Source organism: Indicator indicator, chromosome 9 (genome assembly GCF_027791375.1).
Source record: "Indicator indicator isolate 239-I01 chromosome 9, UM_Iind_1.1, whole genome shotgun sequence".
In the NCBI taxonomy this organism is placed as follows: Eukaryota; Metazoa; Chordata; class Aves; order Piciformes; family Indicatoridae; genus Indicator; species Indicator indicator.
In genome coordinates, this window is record NC_072018.1 from 23,385,331 (window position 1) to 23,406,291 (window position 20,961).

The 20,961-nt window shown below is 42.9% G+C and overlaps 1 protein-coding gene and 1 non-coding gene across 2 annotated transcripts in view; both read left to right on the forward strand.

Annotated features, from left to right (window-relative positions):
• Nucleotides 1-12,234: 12,234 nt before the first annotated feature.
• Nucleotides 12,235-12,316, forward strand: TRNAS-AGA (transfer RNA serine (anticodon AGA)). The gene has a single exon. It is a non-coding gene; the product is annotated as a tRNA-Ser (tRNA).
• A 207-nt stretch (nucleotides 12,317-12,523) lies between these two features.
• Nucleotides 12,524-20,961, forward strand: part of HS1BP3 (HCLS1 binding protein 3) — a 47,028-nt gene continuing 38,590 nt past the window's right edge. Inside the window, exons 1-2 of the mRNA XM_054383638.1 lie at nucleotides 12,524-12,564; nucleotides 16,724-16,889. Of these exons, the coding sequence (XP_054239613.1) occupies nucleotides 12,524-12,564; nucleotides 16,724-16,889 (207 nt within the window). The remainder of the gene's footprint in view (nucleotides 12,565-16,723; nucleotides 16,890-20,961) is intronic.

Consider the following 20,961-nt stretch of genomic DNA (forward strand, 5'->3'; position numbering starts at 1 on the left):
CAGCATAATTTTCATTCCAAATCTTCCAGCAACTTCTTCCAAAACTTACTTAAAGTGAAGCCAAGCTGAATTCTTCCTATTTGTCTGCACAGGGATAGCCAGGGAAGATAGGACAAATCAGGGTACAAAATCTGTGCATGAAACATCAGATGGATTCAAAGACCCTGTAGGGCTGCTTTCTTTCAGGCCCAGAGACCTTACGTCACCACAATCTGGATGTCTAAAGCTGTGCTTGTCTCATATCACTTTCTATTTGAACACTATACTCTAGCCAGGGGACAGGAGACTTATGGAAATGCTTTGCTGAGAGTTCAATCCTTCTGGAAACATAAAAGTTTTTTGGATTAGATTTTCCATTCCCCTCAGGGAAAATTGTCCTATTGAGCATCTGGTCGACAGAATCTGGCATAAGCGACCTGAAGATAGCAAGTCAAAACACACTTAAATGCTCAGTCAATTTAAAATAAAGCTTGTTTGCTTTTTCAAAAGTGCAGAGTCAGCAGGTAATTTGTCAATGCACCAAGACACAGACATTGAATTGGGAAGATGACTCAACCAAAGTGTCCTTATGGTAGTAGTCTAGGCTGGCATCTGGTCAGAAGGGGTGGGACTCATCTTGTTTCATTCTGGTTTCTTTCTCAGTCTATCTAATTACCTTCATCCCATTAACAGTTGCTGGAGGGAGAGCTGTACCCCCAGAAAGTGATTCTGACAGTGTTAACCAAAGAGCCCAGCTTAGACAGCTGTTACAGCAGTTTTGGTCTGCCCATGCAGAAAGGCCTCAGCTGCCTCCATGTGAGATCTCACCAGGGAAAGTGCTCTCCTACAGCTCTCCTCAAACTCTGCTCCATGCTTGCTTATTTTTACGTATTTCACCCTTCCACATGGTCCCCCTTTCTCTCATCTACCTTCCAGATGATTCTTCCCAGCTTCGTGTCCTCCAGCTCCCAGCCCCTTTGCAAAGGCTCCTCAGACTTGGAGGTATCAGTCATTCCTGAAATGTAGACTTGCCTGGGAGAGTGTGTCCCAATGGACATTCAATGCAGCATCAGAAAGGGAAAATAACACACAGTACTTCACCTTGATCTTTCCAGTTCCCAGATATTCCCAGGAGACTTCTCTGACCTCTCCACAGCCAGCATTACTCATGGCTGTTTTGTCATTCTCACTTTTCTGCCACCTGAGATAAAATTTCTCCATGCTAATGACAAGCTCTTTGCTCTATATCCCAATGCAAATTCTAACCAATAACCTCACTTCTGGCTCATTCATAACTTTATGGACACAGGTGTTCACTGCTGCAAACTTGGGAGGAAGATGGGGCTTATTTTTTCCCCTTTAGGTTATCTTCCTATCCTTTGGCTTTGTTTATTCCTTTTCAGAAAGCTGCTTTTGTTCTCTTATTCACATCAATGTTTTTATTCCCATGTTTTTATTTTTTTTTGCTGTATACCAGCCAAATGAGCTAAACTCTGAAGTCCTTAAATCAATACAATAGTTCTCCACAGTGACAGGGGTCTGGCAAAGAAGGTCCTGTCTCCAAGAATGATTTTATTCCTTTTAGAAACATCACCTTGAGCAGGAATCAACAGGTAGATCCATCCTATCTAAATGCAGCTAAAAACACAAGGTATCTAATTGGAAGTATCAACTTTGATTTCCTTGGCAGTCACCTTGGGAGCACTGCTGGACCACAGGGGTCATCTGAGGTGTGCAAAGAGCCAAAGCAGACCCATCACCCTCTCTGCTTCAGCCCAGTCCCCCTCTCCTCACTCCTCTGTGCCAGCTGCTATGCTGCAGGGAGGAGGAGGTGTGGAGGAAGGTGGATGTCTGGATCAGGAAAAGGATGTGGTCCAAATACCTGTTTGATTGCAATTATGCGTGACCTGAATCACTTATCTCAGAGGTCCTTCTGACCTTGCCTGGGAAGTATGTCTTTCCACAACAGAGGGGACGTGGAGGATAGAAGAGACATTTGTCACCCAAAAGACCAGCACAGACCATGGGGAAAACTGAACAGCTACTGGTTAGCACCACTGTATCTTCTGGCCTACCACCTAATTTTACATTTTAACTCCACAATTTCTACTACCCTTTTACCATCTTGCTTTTTTTCAATTATTTCAGTAGACATTTCATCCTATGGGTTTCTTTCTCCTTCAACTGACGGGTATCATGAGAAGCTCAAAGAAACCATCCCACAGGACGATCCAGATCCACGTCATCTGAGGGGTTGCCCGGGCTGCAGCGGGGTGGAGCATCAGCAGAAGCGGAGTACCGGGGAGTGCCCGGCTTGCAAGGAGGAATCACTCCCGGGCCAGGAGCACCATCTCCCGGTAGAAAGATTTATAGCAGCAAGCGCCCGCGAGAAACGTTTCCGATGCACATAAATGTGGAGGGCACTAGCAGTCTGGAAGACACTCGCTGCGGTTTCTCTGCCCATAAGCTGTGGAACATATGTAAAGCAGCGCAATAAAACTATGTACCTTATACAAGAGAGTGAGATGGAAAACTGGCTGTGAACAGGAATATATCACGTGGGAGCATCTCTTTGTGTCATTCTGTCAGAGGGACCTCTGGGTGTGTAAGAGTCACAGGATCAGCTGTTACAGAATTTTTGCTATAAGCATATTAAGTGAAGCTCCATCTTATTATTCTTTGCTCCATCTCTGTCCCTGGGAGACCTCAAGTTAATAAAATGAGCAAATCAGATCTTGCTTAAGGGTCATAGTATCACAGAATGGTTTATGTTTGAAGCAACCTCAGAGATCAGCTACTCCAACCACCCTGCCATGGGCAGGGACACCTCTCACCTAAATTTGGTTGCCCAAGGCCTCATCCAGTCTGACCTTAAACACCTCCAGGGAGGGGGCATCCACAATCACTCTAGGCAACCTATTCCAGAGTCTCACCATTCTCTTCCTAAAATCTAGTGTAAACCTACTCTCCTTCAGCTTAAAACCATTTTCCCTGGTCCTGTTTTGCCCTCATACCTTTACCTAGGCAGATGTATTAAAGGGAGATCCAGCAATGCATGAAATCCTACAGCCCCTGCACATTTATGTAGTGCTCCCTCCAAAGTTAAATTCAGCCCTCTGGGCCATGGCACCTGCATGGACAAAGCCACAGATACGTCTTACTGGTTGAGATGACAAATGCCCTATTAGCAAGGAATTTGATTTCCTAATAAATTATAGTGACATATGTTCACAGCTGCCTACTTTCAGCTCTCTCCAGAGACTGCAAGTGGATGTGGGCTCTGTTGACTTTAGTAATTAGAAAATTTCAGCTTCTGCCTTAGATATAAGGCTTTGCCTTGCCTTTCCTGCTTGCCTGTTTCAACCTACCCAAACACTCACATGTAGGTCCAGGCACTTGAAATCATATCAGATGCTTAAATCTGGTGCCACTTGAGACATCCAGACCTCCAGCTGCTGCCTCAGAAAAGTAGGTGTGTCCTACATCTTCTGCCCCATCTACAAGTCCCATGTGAATGTCTTGGGTACCCTGAAGCCTGCAGAGAGACCCGAGGTGCCTGTTTTAGCACCTGACCAAAGTACATTCCCTTTCGAGATGACCAGAACTTAGTAGGGGGAAAAAAAATTATAAGATAGGACTTTCCTTGAAGAGCACACCACTGTGTGTGGGTCACTTTGGCAGCATATGAGTAGCTCTGCCTATTTTTGTGGTTCTTACATTGATCCCACCAGTTTAGTAGTCAAAATATACCATTTTGGGCTCCTCACTCTGTGCCCAGAAGAAAAGTGGAGCTGAAAACTATTTGATATGATCAGTTCCTCTATGAAATGAAATGATTTTCTAGCAGACAGCTGCCAGTGTCTAACAAGCACTTTGCACTTGGAACAAAGAGGTGCTAAATTCTGCTGCTATCCATTCTGTGAGGCCTTACCCTGCAGCACAGAGTAAGTCTGAGCTTATAGTTTTAATAAGAGCCAAAGACACAAGGACAATTAAAAGTCTTCCTGAGCCTTGATGATTAAGTGGTGTGAAAACTAAGTGAACTCTGCTCTGAATCTTCTCAGTAGTTTTATCTCTGTACCATGATGACTTGTAGATACAATATTTATTAGGAAGGTTGTGAATGCAAAAATTCATCCCACGAGCTCTTCAGGTGAACATAATTGTACAAGTAGAAGTGTCATTATTTAATTTACTTCTGTAAATGGAGTCCTGGAGAACCTGGAGACCAGAACAAGCTGGTGGACTTGCTTGTTGGAAACACAGTTCATCATCAAGATTGTCCCTAGTCTTGCTCTCATTCCTTCAGAAGCTTATTCCAGCAAGGTAAGGGTGAACCTTAACTATCCCACAAGCAGTGGCTTTCCTTTTGAAGAAAGAAAGAAAGGTCCAGACCTTTGGTATTTGGTGGGGAGCTAAGAACTTGGCAACAATGAAGAGCGCTACCCTGAAGATAGATCTCAGCCAGTGCTGGCTGGGACCCTGGGACAGCCACGCTCCCTCATGTCATAATTTTTCCCTCTCTTTAGTACTTTTCTGAGACCCTGTCTGCTCTTGCAGAGTATTAAGGAAATACTACAGATGTGTTTCCAGCCTTTAACAGGATTGATATAGATGTTCCTGCTGAAGTCTTAGGAAAAGTACCTTCCATGCAATCAGTTTCCCCATGATTCCTGGGTCTTCGTTTCTACTCCCCAGCTCAGCACAGCCCAGACCAATAATTCATCTGGCAGCGTAATGCTTTGGTAGAATTTATCAGTCTGGTTTTGTAATTGTAGTTGTGAACACCTGAGCGGCTGATTTCAGCAGAGCCTCCACTCATGAGGAAGGAATAGATGCAGCTAGTTGTAGGACCAGCTAGAACAATGTGATGTCTCCAGGAGACTTCGTTTTTACTCTCCTCAGTCAGACTGTTTCTCTCATCAGGTGATGGTTGCTTCTCCTTGCATTACAGAAAGCCAAAAACTTGACTCATGAGAAAAATGTCCAAACTGTGTGCTAAGCCAGTGTACCATAAATGGCTACATACATGTCTAAAGATGTATTTTCCTCTGTCTTTCAGAAAGGCAATCATCCATTTTTATAAAATCTCTGATAGCCATGTAGCATCATTTCAGTAGTTACTGTTTTGGAAGAGTGTGATAAGAAATAATTTAGGAATAATTAATTTTATTTGATCTACAACTTAAATGTGAGATCTGGTACACATGCATCATCCCAATTAGGGTTTGGTTTTTTTTTTTTTTTTTTAGGTCTGGAGGCTTTATTCAGTCTAACCTGACTGGCTCGAACTGTGCTGTAAAGGGTAGTTCAGCAGATGAATATGCATCTCCATGAACTGCAGAACCCCCTCAAGAGCCTCTTTTCAAGAGTAATCTTGCAGGCAGGATCTTCATGAAAGGAATTGCCTCCACATTTCACGCAGGTAATGAGCATATGGGAGTCAGCACCTAAGCAAAGCAGACCTTGGCATCTTGTTTATCTCCAACCAGATAAATTAGCATGGACATAAACATCTCCAGGGCTTATGTGGTGGGAGCAAGGGGAAACCAACTTTAAGTCCTTGTGCAACAAATTATGCATGGTGAAGATATATTTGAAAAAAAGGGCAACATATTTGGAATTCTACCTGGAAACTTGTGCATCTACTGAGTGGTCCTTCACCTTTCCTTGATCTGGGAAAATACATTTTCCTATGTAAAAAGAATCAACTATGCAAAAACTGTCTTTTGGAAACAAACTAAAGTCTACTCTATCTACTTACTGTAGGTGTGATTTTTTAATAATATATTTCTGTGTTTTAAGGCTTGATTTTATTAAACTGGGACAAATCAGGAAATCTCACCCTTTCTTCCTCACTGGGTACCAAGAAATTGAGACATGATTTACCTAGGACCCTCAAAACTTAAGAGAGGTGGAATTTTATTTCCAGGACTGCAGCAGATCAGGAACCAGGTTTATCTTTCAGCAGGGATTACCTGTGGTTTCTACTAGATTATTCCTGATATGTGGCTCATCATATTACCAGTTAACTGTTAAAAGGTGGGGGAAAGCATAAGGTATAATGAAGAACAGCTATATAACTCTCCTCCCTTCTTCCCGGGATAAATTTAGGTTTAAGAGGTATGTAGATTAAAAGGCTGCCTTCACGGGCTATCAACAACCTTACCACATCATATAACGAGAGTGAACTTTAAATTTACCATTTGAACCATTTTACCTTTGAAACTCACAGAGAAGCCCAGTCCTTATATAAAATCTTCCTAGTGGTTCACATCTGGGTTATGTAATTGTCATCTGAAACCAAATAGTGGTAGGAGTGATAAGTGATAGGTCATCTCTCTGGAATCCTATTATTTTAGTTCAGCCTTTTCCAGGAATTAAATAATATTGTATTTCCCCCAGTATGAATCAAGGCTGAAAAAATGTTGCATGTTCAGCTTTCAAACTTTGTTTACATAGCCAGTTTATTTTCTTTTAAAACATGTTCCTCTACCCTTGCTTCCAGTCTCACCTCTCTCCTTATTTTATTTACTATACCCTATGCAGAGTTCTGATTTCTCCTCATCCTGCCATGCTTACAGACAGAGTCCTCTACAAGGGATTAGAAAATTGGTGAACAATTCTCCCTGGTTTTATAAACTCACTGCTGTTTGCCTGCTGTCTTGGGGGAGATGAAAAGCAAATCAAGGAGTAGCCAAGAATCACACTCAGGCAGGTATGCAGTACTGTGGGAGCTGGTCCCTACTCAGCAGCCAGAAGACAGACAGGATGAGTTCATGGGGTCACAGCTTGGCCCCGATGGAGACCCTGTTACCTTGTGCCTTCGTGAGTAACAGAGAGAGATTAAACTGTAGGGCTGCAGTTTGTCTGCATCAGACTGAATTAACAGACCCCAGCCACAAATCACCCAATATTTAACAGGCTTTGGGAGGTTTTTTCTTATTCACTTTAACCCTTTTTGGGAACTCAGGGCCTGCAGAAGATGGCCAGCGGACAGACCTTCAGCACATGTGGTGAAAGGCTGCCTGCTGCAAACCTGTCTTGTCCTTGTCCCTGTAAGGGCTGAAGGGAGAGGGAGGATCATCTTCTTCACCTCTCAGGTCTGGAGTCTTTGCTGTGGTTGTCTTCCAGTGCAGTCCTTGCTGCCCGAGGTTTCCATTTGCCACTTACCAGATGGGTCCCTGATTCAGCACCAAACTGTTCACCAAAGAGACCAGGACCTCCCTGTCAGTTATCTCGCAGGCATCAGATGGTAAGCTTTGAAAAGGACCAGGCTATTTTACAGGTGTCAGACTGTAAGTTCTGCAGATGCCAGCCGGCCCCTGAGCCATCTGAGTTTGCCCAGGTACTTGGAAAATCCTTTCATGTGTTCTTTAAGTAGCCACAGTGAGGCCCAAGGGGAGAGCTTGTGAGTCACGTCTGGCAAGAGACAGCGAACATCTTTGTGTCCCTTTCTGAGTGCTGAGGAGAGAGATGATTGCTGCATCTCTATAATTTATCTGTATTTCCTTGCCTGCCCTGCTCCAGTCTGGCATATGGTGAATGATCTAATCTCTGCCAAAAAAAAAGCCCTATGCTGGTACAGGGGGAGATCATAAGGAGAACAGGAGCTGCAGACTGCTGGTTTCTAACTTTTACCATTTTTCTCTCCTCCTCCTTTTTAATCCCACTCCTACTAAGAACAGAATCATAGAATCAGAATCATCTAGGTAGGAAAAGGCCCTTAAGATTATGGAGTCCAAGTGTAAACCTAACATTTGGTCTCCCACAACACTCTGTTCAGGTAGGTGGCTAAGAAAACTACTCTGACTTATGAGTTGGTGAAAAGGTCTTAGTTTAGCTATTGGGAATGAAACAGTGTGTAAAAAGTAAATACAAACTTCCTCCCTAACTGCAAATGTGGTCATACTGATGAGTGGTTTCAGTGATGTAGAAAATCCCAGTCTAACTGGTACCAGAGTTAGATTTCTGATCATGAGCTGAGGGTTCAACTGGTATCAGTGGGATTGGCATGCCAGACAGGAGATGGGCAGTTGGCTTCTGAAGGTTGAGACACAGATGGGGATTGCAGTTAGCACCAGCAACCCATCCCTGGACCATAGGTTGTATTTGAGTGCTCTCTAGTGGGCAGAAAAAATAGTCCAGAACCTAATATAGCAGATGCTTGCTCTGCTTGGGCTGGTCATGCTCACCAGTGTGTCTGAGGGACTGGGTCTGTAACACCTACACAACATAGGTCTGTGCTGAGTGTCTGTGAGCAGGGTCTGGGAGGGAAGTTCAAAGCAGGTTTCTTCTTGATCTATGACCCTGCAGGGCAGAAGTTTGATGTGGGAGCAGTGCAGGGTCATAGGGGATGCACAACTCATCAAATAGTTTTAAGAAAGGAGCACAAGGTAAAATTCCATCCCCTTCTCCATTCTCCAGCCTTTCCATGCTACTGCTTTTGTTGAAGGAAACACCTGCAAGACTTGCTCCTGTGTGTGCAGTCAAAAGGTAGAAAAGAAGATTGGTATTGCAGAAGGAGAATAGAAACACTTTTTGGTCATAAAAGGTCTGAAGAGGTGGGGGGAAATTATGATACTTATTCATTTATCAGCTATTGCTGAGGAGCCCTCTGATCTGAGAGGCCTTCCAGTGCTGAACATAGTTGCTCTGAGGGAAGATAGTTCTTGTTTCACAGTACAAAGTGATAGCTCACTTACACTACTTCAGTGTGACAAAAAGGTTTTTATGGAAGTCAGCTTCAGATGCAAGTCATAAAGTCATTATGTAATAGGTGCTCTTGGATCAGCAAAACCATACTACTGAACGCAAATGTTCAAAATGTGTCCCTGTATCATGAGCTTTATAAGGATACTATATTGTAGTCAGGATTTAGATATATTATTTATCTGAATTTTGAACTCTGAGAATAACTCATCACATTTTCCTTTTATTTCTACAGAGGTTACACGCATCACTCCTTACATTCTTTGTTTTAAACTTGGCTTCTCCGTTATCCCTGTGATATGGGGATAGTATTTTAGGTTTTTCAGGATAACACCATCTGTTAGCAAGAGCCCCTCGTATGGACACCTCCCAATACTCAGACAACTTGAACATGAATGGAACTCCTTCAGCCTCTTACTGAGCTTGATTACTTGCCTCCCATTCATTCTTTTCCTTCACTTTCCAGAGGCTGTTAATTAAAATCAGAATAATTTCCTTTTCTTTGAGCATCCTCTTCCATATGCAGCAACCATTTTCAACCTTGCCTCATCTAGTCAGAAACCACTGAAGTTCTAATACAGTACCATGCATACCTGTAGCAGCAAAATATGGGCTTGCATGTGGGCAGTTATTCTATGCAAATTCTTGAACAGTTTTGCTACTGAGGTGCTGCAGCTATGCATAATTTAGGCTACTGAATATTGGCTGCATAAATATTTTTATTCAGTTTCTTGATGGACCAGAAAGAAAGAGAAAAAAAAAAAAAAAGAAGAAAAATAAATCAAGCAACTTACCAAAAAAGTTAGCGCTAGACTTAAGAGGCATGAAAAAGGTCAGCAGCCCGCCCAAAAGGAGAGGTTCTTCCTCTTTCCTTCACTCAAACACAATTGAACTGAGGCAAGGGAGTCACACGGAGGTGAGCAGAGCAGCTGAGGGTAACCCAAACACTGGTGGGAAATCATAACTTTATTAGTGATGACTGTTGCTGGTATTGGTTCTCAGATTCACTGCACATTTTCCCACAGGCCATCTCACGCAGGTTTCCAGTTAACCATCACCTACACTAATGAGTCCCAGTGCCACTGTGCCTGATGGCCTGGGTGTGAGATCTGAGCAACGCTCACCAAAGCACTGTTTTTCTGTCAGGAAAAAGAAATCGGTCCGGGGAATCAAATTTCAAACACTCTGTGAGATTATTTCAAAAAAGGGAAGATTGCTGCTCAGCTCTGTCAGACAGTTCTATTGGTGTATTACAGTTTTCTCCTGTCAGGTTTGACTTTTGCGCTCCTTTTATTCTGAGATTCATAGTCATCACTTGATGAAAGACCCCATGTGTCCTGGTTTCAGCTGGGATAGAGCTGATTTTTCTTCTTAGTAGCTGGAATAGTGCAGTGTTTTGCATTCAGTATGGGATTTGGTATGAGAAGAATGCTGATAATATACTATGTTTGCAGTTGTTGCTAAGAAATCAAGGACTTTTCACCTTCCTGTGGCTTGCTAGTGTGCAGATACATCAGAAGCTGGGAGGGAATACAGCCAGAGCAAAGGCCCCAACCGGGCAGTGGAATATTCCATATCATACAATGTCATACTCAGTATATAGGTAAGCATTAGCTGGGAATCTGGTTCTCTCACTTCTGAGATTGTGGTTTCAGGATTTTCTCCTCTAAGATCACTAGCTGGGAACAGGCTGGGCCTTGGTCTGTGGGTTGTGAGCAATTGTATTGCACATTACCCATTTGTATAGTCTATTATTACTATAATTATTATTGTAATTGTATTTTATTTCAATTATTAATTTGGTTTTCTCTCAGTCTTTGAATATCTTTTACCTTTACCCTTCCAGTTCTCTCCATCATTTCCCAGGGCAGAGGAGGGTGAGTGTTGGGCTGCTAGACAGATTTAAACCACCACAATACCCTAAATGCACAGGTAAGTCAGCATATTCTTTCCACAGCAACACTGAAGCATTTATTTTATTTTATTTTCCAACTACATGCTGCTTTTGATGTTACGGGCTGTGGAGTTATAAAAATGCCACATATGATGGGACTTGCGAAGAAATCAGATTGGATTTCTGCATGAGCATACTGATATAGTGCACACAACCTCTCCAGGGCAAAGCCCAGTGGCACACTGGGGCTGAGCTAGCACTTAGGTTTGGGGAGAAAACCCTCAGGTTTTGAAGCATCTTCACAGGCACCCAGTGGCATTTGGATGGACACAACTCAGTGAGTGAGACAAGCAGTGCTTCAGAGGGGCTCACAACTCAGATCCTGCTCTGGTTTTGCTGTCTCAGGTGGCAAACTGCCAGCTGCTTACTCCTTGTTACTGTCTGAACAAATTAGATTATCCAGGAAGTCAATCAGGGATAAAAATGCCATTAGAGAAGTAATTCATTTAGAACATGTAACTATTTAGGATATACTTATGCTTTCAGGAACTCTAGCCCAGAGCTTTTTAACCCTTCAGAAGCCACATTAGAACAATTCATGTTTCAAAGGCATTTTCCAGTGGCTTGCAGCACTTCTGGCAAGTACAATTCCCGTGCCAGGAAGCCTGCAGCCTCGTGGTTGCTTTTAGGATCTGCTTAACAAAAGGCTCCCAGTGGCAATAGCCAGGGAGAGAAAAACAAACAGCATTTAGGAAGGAAGTCCACTTATGAAGTCTGTCTTTTTTGTTTGTTTTGTCTCACAAGTTTCATGTTCTAGACTTCTTTTACCAGAAGCGGCAAAAGCTCATTCTGTACTTGCTACATTTGGATCTCTTAATTTTTACAGACTTCCATTACATCCCCCACACTTCCAGCTATTTCTTTCTAGGATGAAAAGTCTGAATTCACTCACCAAGTCCTCTTTTAAGGGCTGCTTCTCTCTGGGGACACTTCCAGACTCTTCTGCATACCCGCTTGGGGTGCAGAGCTTGTTCAGTGGGTGTCTGCCCTGATGCAGCATCAGCATCTGGTTTCTATGGCTTTTCTAATACTCCCCTTCATCTCCTTAGGCTGCTGCAATGATATTGAGGGGTAAGCAGCAGACGGCAAAAAGTTGTGCCCAGTGCGAAGTATTATTTTCTCGGTGCTTCTGTGCACGGATGGGCAGAGCTTCTGCAGAGAAGCGCTCAGGGGTTAAAAAACGCCACCCAGGTGCAACCAGAAGCCAGAAAACGAAGCTGGGCTGCGCCAGTTTGCTGTGGGTGCCGGTGAGGGGCAGCAGAGGGGGCAGCTGCTGGATGCTTTCTGTCCAAAAGAAAGGCTGGGAGTGAACAGCACCTCCGAACAATTCTGAGGCTAGACCCGTGGGGGTTTGCAGCGCCAGCCGGCCTCGGACGAGGCACCCAGCCTCCCCGGCGGCTTTATTTAAAACCAGAAGCATGGTGCCGATTGTTTCAATGCCGATGGATGCGTGCGAACTGTGTGTACGTGTAGACCGAAGGCGCACAGATGCCACCGGGATTTGGAGGAAATATTTTAGGTCCGTAGAAAAATAAAATAGTGGAAGATGAATTAGTGGAGCTTCTGTGCCAAAACAATCGCCTGTCAAAGTAGTCGTGGCCGAGTGGTTAAGGCGATGGACTAGAAATCCATTGGGGTCTCCCCGCGCAGGTTCGAATCCTGCCGACTACGAAGCAGAATCGTATTTTCTCTCCCTGACTGAAAAACCTCACCCATTCTTCCTAGCGATCGTTTTGCACCAAAGGCTCCCGCCGGCGAACATCCGGCAGGGAGGCCGAAGGCCAGCCCCAGGGAAGGGAGGCGGGATTCTGTCACAGCCGGACGCGGCCTCTGCGACCGGGCGGGCGCCGACCCAGGGCGACACCGCTTCCCAGCGCTATGCAGCACAACTCAGCGCCCGCCGTGCTGGTCACGACCAGGTACCTGGGTGGAGGGACCGAGAGCAAGGGCCGTGCAGCTCGCCTCAACTTTGCCAGGCGCTATAGGCGGCCGCTGCCGCCGCGGAGTCTCCAACCGCGGCCTTCTCTTCCCTTCCTGTAACGGGGCAGGGCCCGCGCACCCGCCCGGGAAGGCGAGGGAAGGGAAGGGGACGGGGACGAGCGACGCCTCACGCAAACAGCTGGGCTTCGGGGGTGCTGATGGGAGGTCGAGCAGCGGTAGGCACAGAGGCTGAGAAGAGGCTGAGGTGGGCAGGACATTGCTGTTGGGTAGATTTGCCCCCGGGACACTTCAGATATAGATATGTGCAGTTCCGTGAGTTCTTTGGCATTTCTCAGCCGGGAGAGATCACCGTTGTCTGGTCCGGCCTGTGTAAGACCGGCCTTTTGGTCCAATCCTCCTGTGATAACTTCGAGTCGTTTCTCTTCCACATTGACGCTACCGGGGAGGCAGTGTGTCCTCCCACCCTCCGGAAACATTGTTTCCATGTCAGTATTTTGAAGTGGGTCAGAAGGAATTAAAACTCGTCCTGGAGTGTACACCGGCTTTTTGCATGCGTGGTGCCAGTGCTTTTGGTTGACCCTAATTCACCACCACTATTCACTGGGTCTCTCATGTCCATCGGGCCGCAGGGAGCTTGTCTGCATTGAAGTTAGGCCAGCAATGAAGTTAGGCCAGGTAAAAAAAAGTTTATTCTCTTTTCCCATGGTCCTAGGCAGGTGCAGAGGCACTGGTTTTAGTTGCATTAAATACAGATTGTATTTTCCTAGATGTAGTGAATGAAACCTCAAGAGGAAATGCCTGAGAATTAAAATGGTTTTGGCAATCTTTATAAAGAAATTATAGTGATATAGCTCTCTTTTTTTCTCTCTTTTTTTTTTTTAAATATTTGAGACCACATGAAAGCAGTTCCCTATCAAATGTGACAGGAGAAATAGAAGTGTTGATTCAGCAAGGTCCTGACTCTCACATCTACCTCCTAGGACACAAATAATAACTATTTCAATCACATTAACTTCAAAGACTTTTAATCCTTAAATATTTGGTTGTATCAGGGCTTGACTTCCTTTGGAAGGGTGGCCTTGAAACTTCAAATGTGTTAGACTGAACTTGCATATATGTTTTTTAGAACTAACTTTATATTAGGGTTAGCCTTGGAAATGGAGATCTGAACACATGGATTTATTTACAGTCAATGGACTTCCACTTGCAAGTTGTCCCACTGATGCTGGAATGCTCTCAGTGCCAAAATCGGTTATATGTGTATATGTGATGTGGGGTTAAGGCTTTATCCCCTGTAGAGGCTGTAGAGTTGTGACCTTTTTCATTCTATACATACTGGATTGGGGAATAGCATTCCTAGTTGCTATTGTAATATAAATAAATAGTAATCTGCATACCTGTAGTTAGATTATACAGAGAAATAAAAATGTTTGCTGACTAATTTGTGTCTGATATTTTGCTTTCACTTAATGAACACTTCCTCCCTGGATCTGTGGAAGGCCAGATTGTACGGGGCTTTGAGCAACCTGGTCTAGTGGAAGGCATCCCTGCCTGTGGCAGTGGGCTGGACCTAGATGACCTTTAAGGTCTCTTCAACCCAAATAATTGCATGATTCTATGATTAGATTCTGTGAATAAACTAGTTCTACAAGTTGTTTTTCTTACTGTGACCTGGGTTGTCACAATTTGGTCCCATTTGGGCAGAGGTTGGAGCTGGGTGCTGCTGATTGTGCACAGAAAGTGCAGAGTCCACTCTCTTGGCCACACAGAAACTGGAATAAAGTTTCTCTGGTCACGGCACTTAAATCCCTTACTTTGCTTTTCTGCATATGGTGGCTACTTTCTCTTCTCTCCCATCTTGGCCTTTCAGCACAGAAAGCAGATTAATTAAAATACAAAGCCTCTACATTATAGCAAATCAAAATGCAGGAATGAAAAACTGCAGCTCTTCCATGGGCTGTGGAAACTGCTTTGTTCAGCTGACCTTTATATGGGCTGCCATTCCTCTGTCCCATGTCAGTCCTGCATAATCTTTTTGTGCAATCACAGCGTTACTGTTATGAATGGTCTCATTGTAGGTGGAGTGATTCATGTTAGGAAAGTTAACCATGTGCCCAAGTCTCCCTGGAACTGTCTGTGTTGTAGGGAGAAGTGTAGCTTACAGATATTCAAGCTAGATTTAAATATAGAATAGAAGCATTAAATCTGTGTGTCCAATTTGAACAACCAACTTTCTGCTTTAGCTTCCTTTTTAAAGCTACTAATGTAAAAAGCAATCATTTCATGTGGAAAACTATATAAACAATGAAACCATATTCTTTCTTGGGGTTTGTAGGTGGTGCTGCTGCCTGAATAACAACAGTAGCAGTATTGAATGAACTAAAATACTGGAGGCTGCTTAGTTTGAAATGAAGGCATTACAAAAACTAGTGTGCACGTTGGCTATTACACTGTGTCAGTTTCAGCCTCCCTGCTGATTTCTGCTCATTTTAAAATCCACATTATCCTGTGGTTATGGAAGAGATAATAGGGGTAGATTTATTGTGAAGGATGATAATGAAAGTGATTGCAAGACCGAAAGCAAACAAAAAGGTAGCAATTTCCCTTCCCCCTAATTGCTTTCCATTACAGTCACTTTAGTTCAGACTTTTTTAGCAACTTCAAAAGAAAAACCTGAGGTATAAGTAAGGTGCTTAGTAACTTCATGACATTTTTAGAACTCTTTGATGTATCCAGCTCTTACAGTGTAGCTGTTGTGTTAGCTCAGAACATCTGTAGGTGGATGATGCTGTAAGCTAAATAAGGCTGTTCAGGAAGAAAGGCTTACTATGTTTTTCCTTTTATTTGCATCAGAGGTGAAAAACAGGCCAATTGTGATTTGTTCTGTCTCTGGCCTTGTTAACAGCTAGAAGTAAGTCACTCCTGACTACTATCTGCTCACTGTCATAGCTGCAGTCACAGCTTTTGAGTGACTGCATATCTGAAGAACATTTCCTCTGCTACTGGTACATTCTAAAACCCTCGGATCCAGCTGATTTTACTGGCAGGTGTACTTTGAGTCAGTATTTTGGCTGCCACTGAAAGAGACAACACTCCAGATAATGACTGTAACTTACAGGTTCGACAAACTGCTGTGGAAAGCCAGGCATCTCTGTATTTATACATAAACACTATCGATTTTGTGTTTAGAGCCCAACAGTGTGTAACTGAGAACAACATTTTGTGTGATAGTGTGAAGTCAGGTCCTTGATTGAGAACAGAAAAGAGAACAGAATCAGAGCAAATAGAATGGCATTTAGGTACCTAGTGTAAAATCATGGCCCTAATGTTTTAAACATGGCTTGCAAAGAAAATTGGGTATGAAGTTGATCCTGTGCCCTTGTTTGTTGCTGTCTGATTTAAGACTCTTAAGATGCTGTCTTTAAAAAGCTTTTTATTCCATTTTGCATTCAGATATTTAGAGGTTGCTTTCTTGATAAAACTCAAGTTTCAAAAGAACTTGTCAAGTTTTGACATGATGAGAGGAGTCTTTTGAATATTTGTTTGAAATTAGATTGTTTAAACCTCTTTAAAGTGTTTTTTAAGTTTGTACACCTCATGTATCCTTAGGTGAAAGGGCACCTGTGTTAATGAATCCAAACTCCAAAAATAAAGAGACAAGAATTCCACAAGACATGCCTGCAATCCACAGGAAGTCCAGGGAAGATGGGACTTGACATTCCTCATACAGCTAAGGTTGTGGTTTTGCCATTCCCAGGGGTATTCAGAGAGAGAAGAGAGGAGAATGGGGTTGCCACCAGTTGTAGTGAACAGGCCTTTGTTTCAAAACAAGCTGTGATGAGAGATCATGGAATCTTCTCATCTGCTTTGTTGGGCAGGACAGGAACCTTCAGTTCCTGTTCTAAATGAGTCCCCATCTTCTGTTCTTAGAAATGTATGTTCCTGGCATTTTGTCTGCAGTGGCAGATGCTTTGGGATAGAATATAGAAAGCAGGCCTTGTCCAAATTTGTATTGCTGCAGAGTAGGAATGATGTTGGAGTAGCATCTGTCTGGTGTCCTGTTGAAATGGGAATTTTTGCACCAGTTTTCTGGAGCTTTGAACAGAATGCCTGAACTCTGCACATTTTCTTCCCTAGGCAAATTCAGAATACACACACGGGGCTGGATTTGTCAGTGCCGGAATACCAGGAAATCCGGGGGAAGATGATGTCTGGCCATGTAGAATATCACATTGTCGTTGTTACCCGACTGGCTGCCTTCAAATCAGCAAAGCACAAGCCTGAAGATGTAGTTCAATTTATGGTAAATGCATAATTAGTGCTGTGCACACTTTCTTAACCAACTGTGATTATTTTGGTCCTGATGTAGCAGATACTTTATCATCATTGTCTCTCTGGGTCAAGGTCCTTGATTAGAACAACATAGTCTGTACCATTTATGCACTAGGAGTGTTAAACATATGACATATGTTGATTGAACTTTTTGTTCCAGAAGCTCAAATCAACAATGGCTATTTGTTGTTGGCTTTAAGGCTTTTTGCATTATGGGTCAAAAATAGAAAGCAGTTAAGGTTTTTGCAAGTCCTGCTACAGAATTAGTTTCTCTGATATGTGAATCAGCACCGGGACTTGGTACGTAAACACAAAATAAATATATAATTGTTTACTTAAATAGAGAGGGAACTACGTGGGCCATAAGAGGAAATAATCTTGCAGTAGGTTAGCTTTGATTTTTAGCTTTAGGTTTTTAAAATCCTTAATAGGAGAATCCTCCAAGGAAATGTATGTATAAAACATTATTGAGTTGGATTGTCTTTTTCGTGATCTCTGCAGAGCAAAAGTTTGAAAATGTAACACATGAGATTCATTTCACCTGTTTTAAGTCTTCTATAGCATATGCAGAATATTAGGGGTTGGAAGGGACCTCTAGAAAACATCTAGTCCAACCCCCTTGCTAGTGCAGGTATGCCCATATCAGGTTGCACAGGAATGTGTCCAGGTGGGTTTTGAAAGTCTGCAGGGAAGGAGACTCCACAAGCTCTCAGGGCAGCCTGTTCCATTGCTCCATCACCCTCAGTGTAAAGAACTTTTTCCTCACGTTGAGGTGGAACCTCCTGTGTTCCAGTTTATACCTGCTGTTCCTTGTCCTATCATGGGGCATTACCAAAAGGAGACTGTCACCTTCGTCTTGACACCCACGTCTCAGATACTTATAGACATATATCACATCCACTTGAGCTGTCCCACCTGGGACTATCTACTCAGTCAATCAAAAAAAATAGGTTTGGGGTACAGTTGAGGTACTGTCATGGGTTGATCTGCTGCTGATATTCAATATCATGCTGCTGTCATGCCAGCTTCAAAGTGAAAGTGATGGCTGGAGCAAAGAATCATCAGGCTTGAAGTTCAGATTGTAACATGAGAGACTTTGTGTTCTGGTTGCCGCTTTTGGTTTTTGGTGTTAGTCCTTTTCTTCTGGGCAGGTTGTGGGTTGCAGGGTGGGGGAGGTCTCTGGCTTGTGCTGCTGCTTCTGCATTTTGCTGCCCTTTCCTGAAAATAGGCTAAGGTAACTGACATCTTATCTCATTAAACTCTCTTTGTCTCAACCCAGAGGTTTTTAGTACAGAGGGGGGTGGGTGAGAGCAGGGTATGGTAACCCAGCACAAGTACATATAGGGTTGATAGGAAAAGATGTATTTGTTAAAGGGACTCTAAGGGGATGCACTCTGTGGCATGCTATGAACATCTGCTCTGTTCTGAGGATAACTGTAGTGTCAAAGTGACGTGAGTGCCTAGTTACCTGGTAGACCATTAGCCCTAGTGTAACTTATGAATTCCAGAAGATAGCTGATAAATCCATATTTGCACAGTCTCGTTTTTAGATAAAGGCATAGCTGTCAATGTTTTGAAGAGGTGCATAGCGAAGGGATTTCATACATTTACTGCATTCTTATGCTATATATATATATATTTATGGTAAAAGCAGCAATGCTAGCACGAGAATTTGTTGTGCTCTCCCTCCTTGTCCCTGCAGTGTTACCTTCCTTGTTCTCGCTCTTGCAGTGCTTCCTTCAGTGTGCCAGTGTCATGTGGCTGTTCTGTAACATCAGCTGAGAAACTGGCCCTGGCTAAGAATGAATATTTAGGGGTTTGTTATTCAGTACCAATTTACACCTGTTTATTGAGCTTGTAAGTTGCACAGCCCCATTAAAGGTTGTTTAGGAGAAAAGTCCAGCATGGGCAGATAAGAGATAAGGATTAGGAGTTTCTTTTTTTCAGTATCAATGCCTGCTTGTATTATGTAATACTTCCCTATCACTGTGTGCAAGAAAGAATCTGACTAAACCTGAGGTGTTGAAGTGGGCTGTTGTCATCTAACATTTTGCTTCATTTAAGAAAAAAAACTGATAAAATCAGCTTGTCTATAAAGATGAGAAACAGACTTCCTACTGTGGTCCCCCTGCTTGCTAAGGTTGTCTGTACCCATGTCTGCTCTCTCATTTTCAGCACCTAGTTGCTCTTCTTAAGTGAAATGAACCTTTCTGGTTCCTCCTTGGGTCAGAGCTCCTGAAATTTCATTATTGAAGGAGAAAACTGCTGTACTCTGGTGGGAATAACATCAGATATATTTTTTTCAGCTGACTACGTCTGATATATGACATAGTTGATGTGCTAGAGTAATTTAAAACCATGAGCTGGGAGGTTTTGCATCAATTCATTCCAGTGAGTCTTTTCCATATGTATTACTGGAAAAAACACAGGGATTCACCTGTCCTAAGTTATCTCTCTGTAAATTGGGTATTTTAATCTGAGCTGTGCTTTTATCATCAGTGAATAGAAGGGGAATGAGGTGACTCATCCTTTGGAAATGCTTCTCCTTAGAGGGAAAGCAGTTTACATTTTGCCTTTCTTTTTCTTCCTCCTTTCTTCACTCTCTTTCCCTGAAATATTAGCTGTTCCTCCATCTGCTTCTAATTGAAGTGACTGCCCCACACTCTGGTTGCCCTAGGTGGCAGCAATAAAACTGATTTCTGTGTGTTAGGCTGTGAACAACTGCAGCAGTAACATGAATGCGCAGCAAATAGCTTCTCTGTGTCTGTTGGAAGAAGATGGTGAGTAGTTCGAAAGCATCTTCTAAGCTAGCTGTGATTTAGACCACACTGGGTTGAGAGATGCTAAGGGCCTTTGACCAAAACCAGATGAACATCAAAAAGGTATTTCAGATCTGACCTGTGGAGTTACTAGCCTGTACTGAGTTTAAACAACCCATAGTTCCCTGTTTCCAAGTCTTAATAGGACTACCCAAAATCAGTATCATAACTTTTTGAATTGAAACGTTTGTGAGGCATTAGCAGAAGAGTTAAACTTCTATGCTGACTTTCAGATCAAAATTCTTAGAAAGTGGAGGGATTTTTTAATTTATAAAAAATGCCATTTTTAAAATGTGGCAAATGGGTTATAGAGCTTCTTAACCTTGACATTATATTTGATAAAAGAGTCTCAGAATGCTCTTATTCTTTTGAAAGGTGAAATTGATTATATCTTTGGTGCTGCATCAGAGGTATTGCTTTAAAGGTGATATTTAATTATTGCCTGTAGATCTGCCATTTTCTGTGAGAAAAAGAAAAGCTTTGTTTTGCTTAAATGCATTTCTTCTAGCCACTCCTTACAGTTTTTAGCAATCAATTTATCTCTTCCTGGCATTAGGAAAAATCCACCCAGCCTACAGTGCCTTCTCTTTCTGTCTTCCCCAGTTTAATTGCTTCTCTTTCAGAAATATATTTGTTAGTCAAGTTCTTTCTTTTTCAAAGCTGAACAAATACCTACTGGTGTTTGACAGGCACAGCACATTTTTGGGAGGAATTTGCTGTAGAACTGTCTTCCTTTCATAAAATGAGGGAGTATAAATCTGTGGGTGTGTTTTCATCTATGTTTTCATCATTGCCTGTTTGCATATGTTGTCTTTCTTCCTGTGGGCCTCAAAATCTGTGCGTTGGAGTTGTTATTTCCTGACCACACAGGTGTGTTGTAAAGATAAATTCCTTCACATTATAACCTCTTGTGATGTGAGAAGGAGGGGGGAAAATCCCTGTTCAGTGTAGCAGTAGGTTCAGGATCTGTTAAGAATTCATGTTGATTAAAAAGAAATATTAGAGTGCTTGCTCTTCTACTAGGCAAAACAGATGGGGAGAACAGCATGTAGTCATGTAATTAAAATCTACTGTAATGCATACCCACGAGGTCACCAAGCAACATTAGTTCTGGTGTGGCTTGAATTGGGAGCATACAAGTGAAAGTTTAGTTTGTGCTGTCTGCTGGAGGGAATGCTTTTGCTTCCTATGTCTAAAGCTGGTGGTTGTTTTAAAGGACAGTGC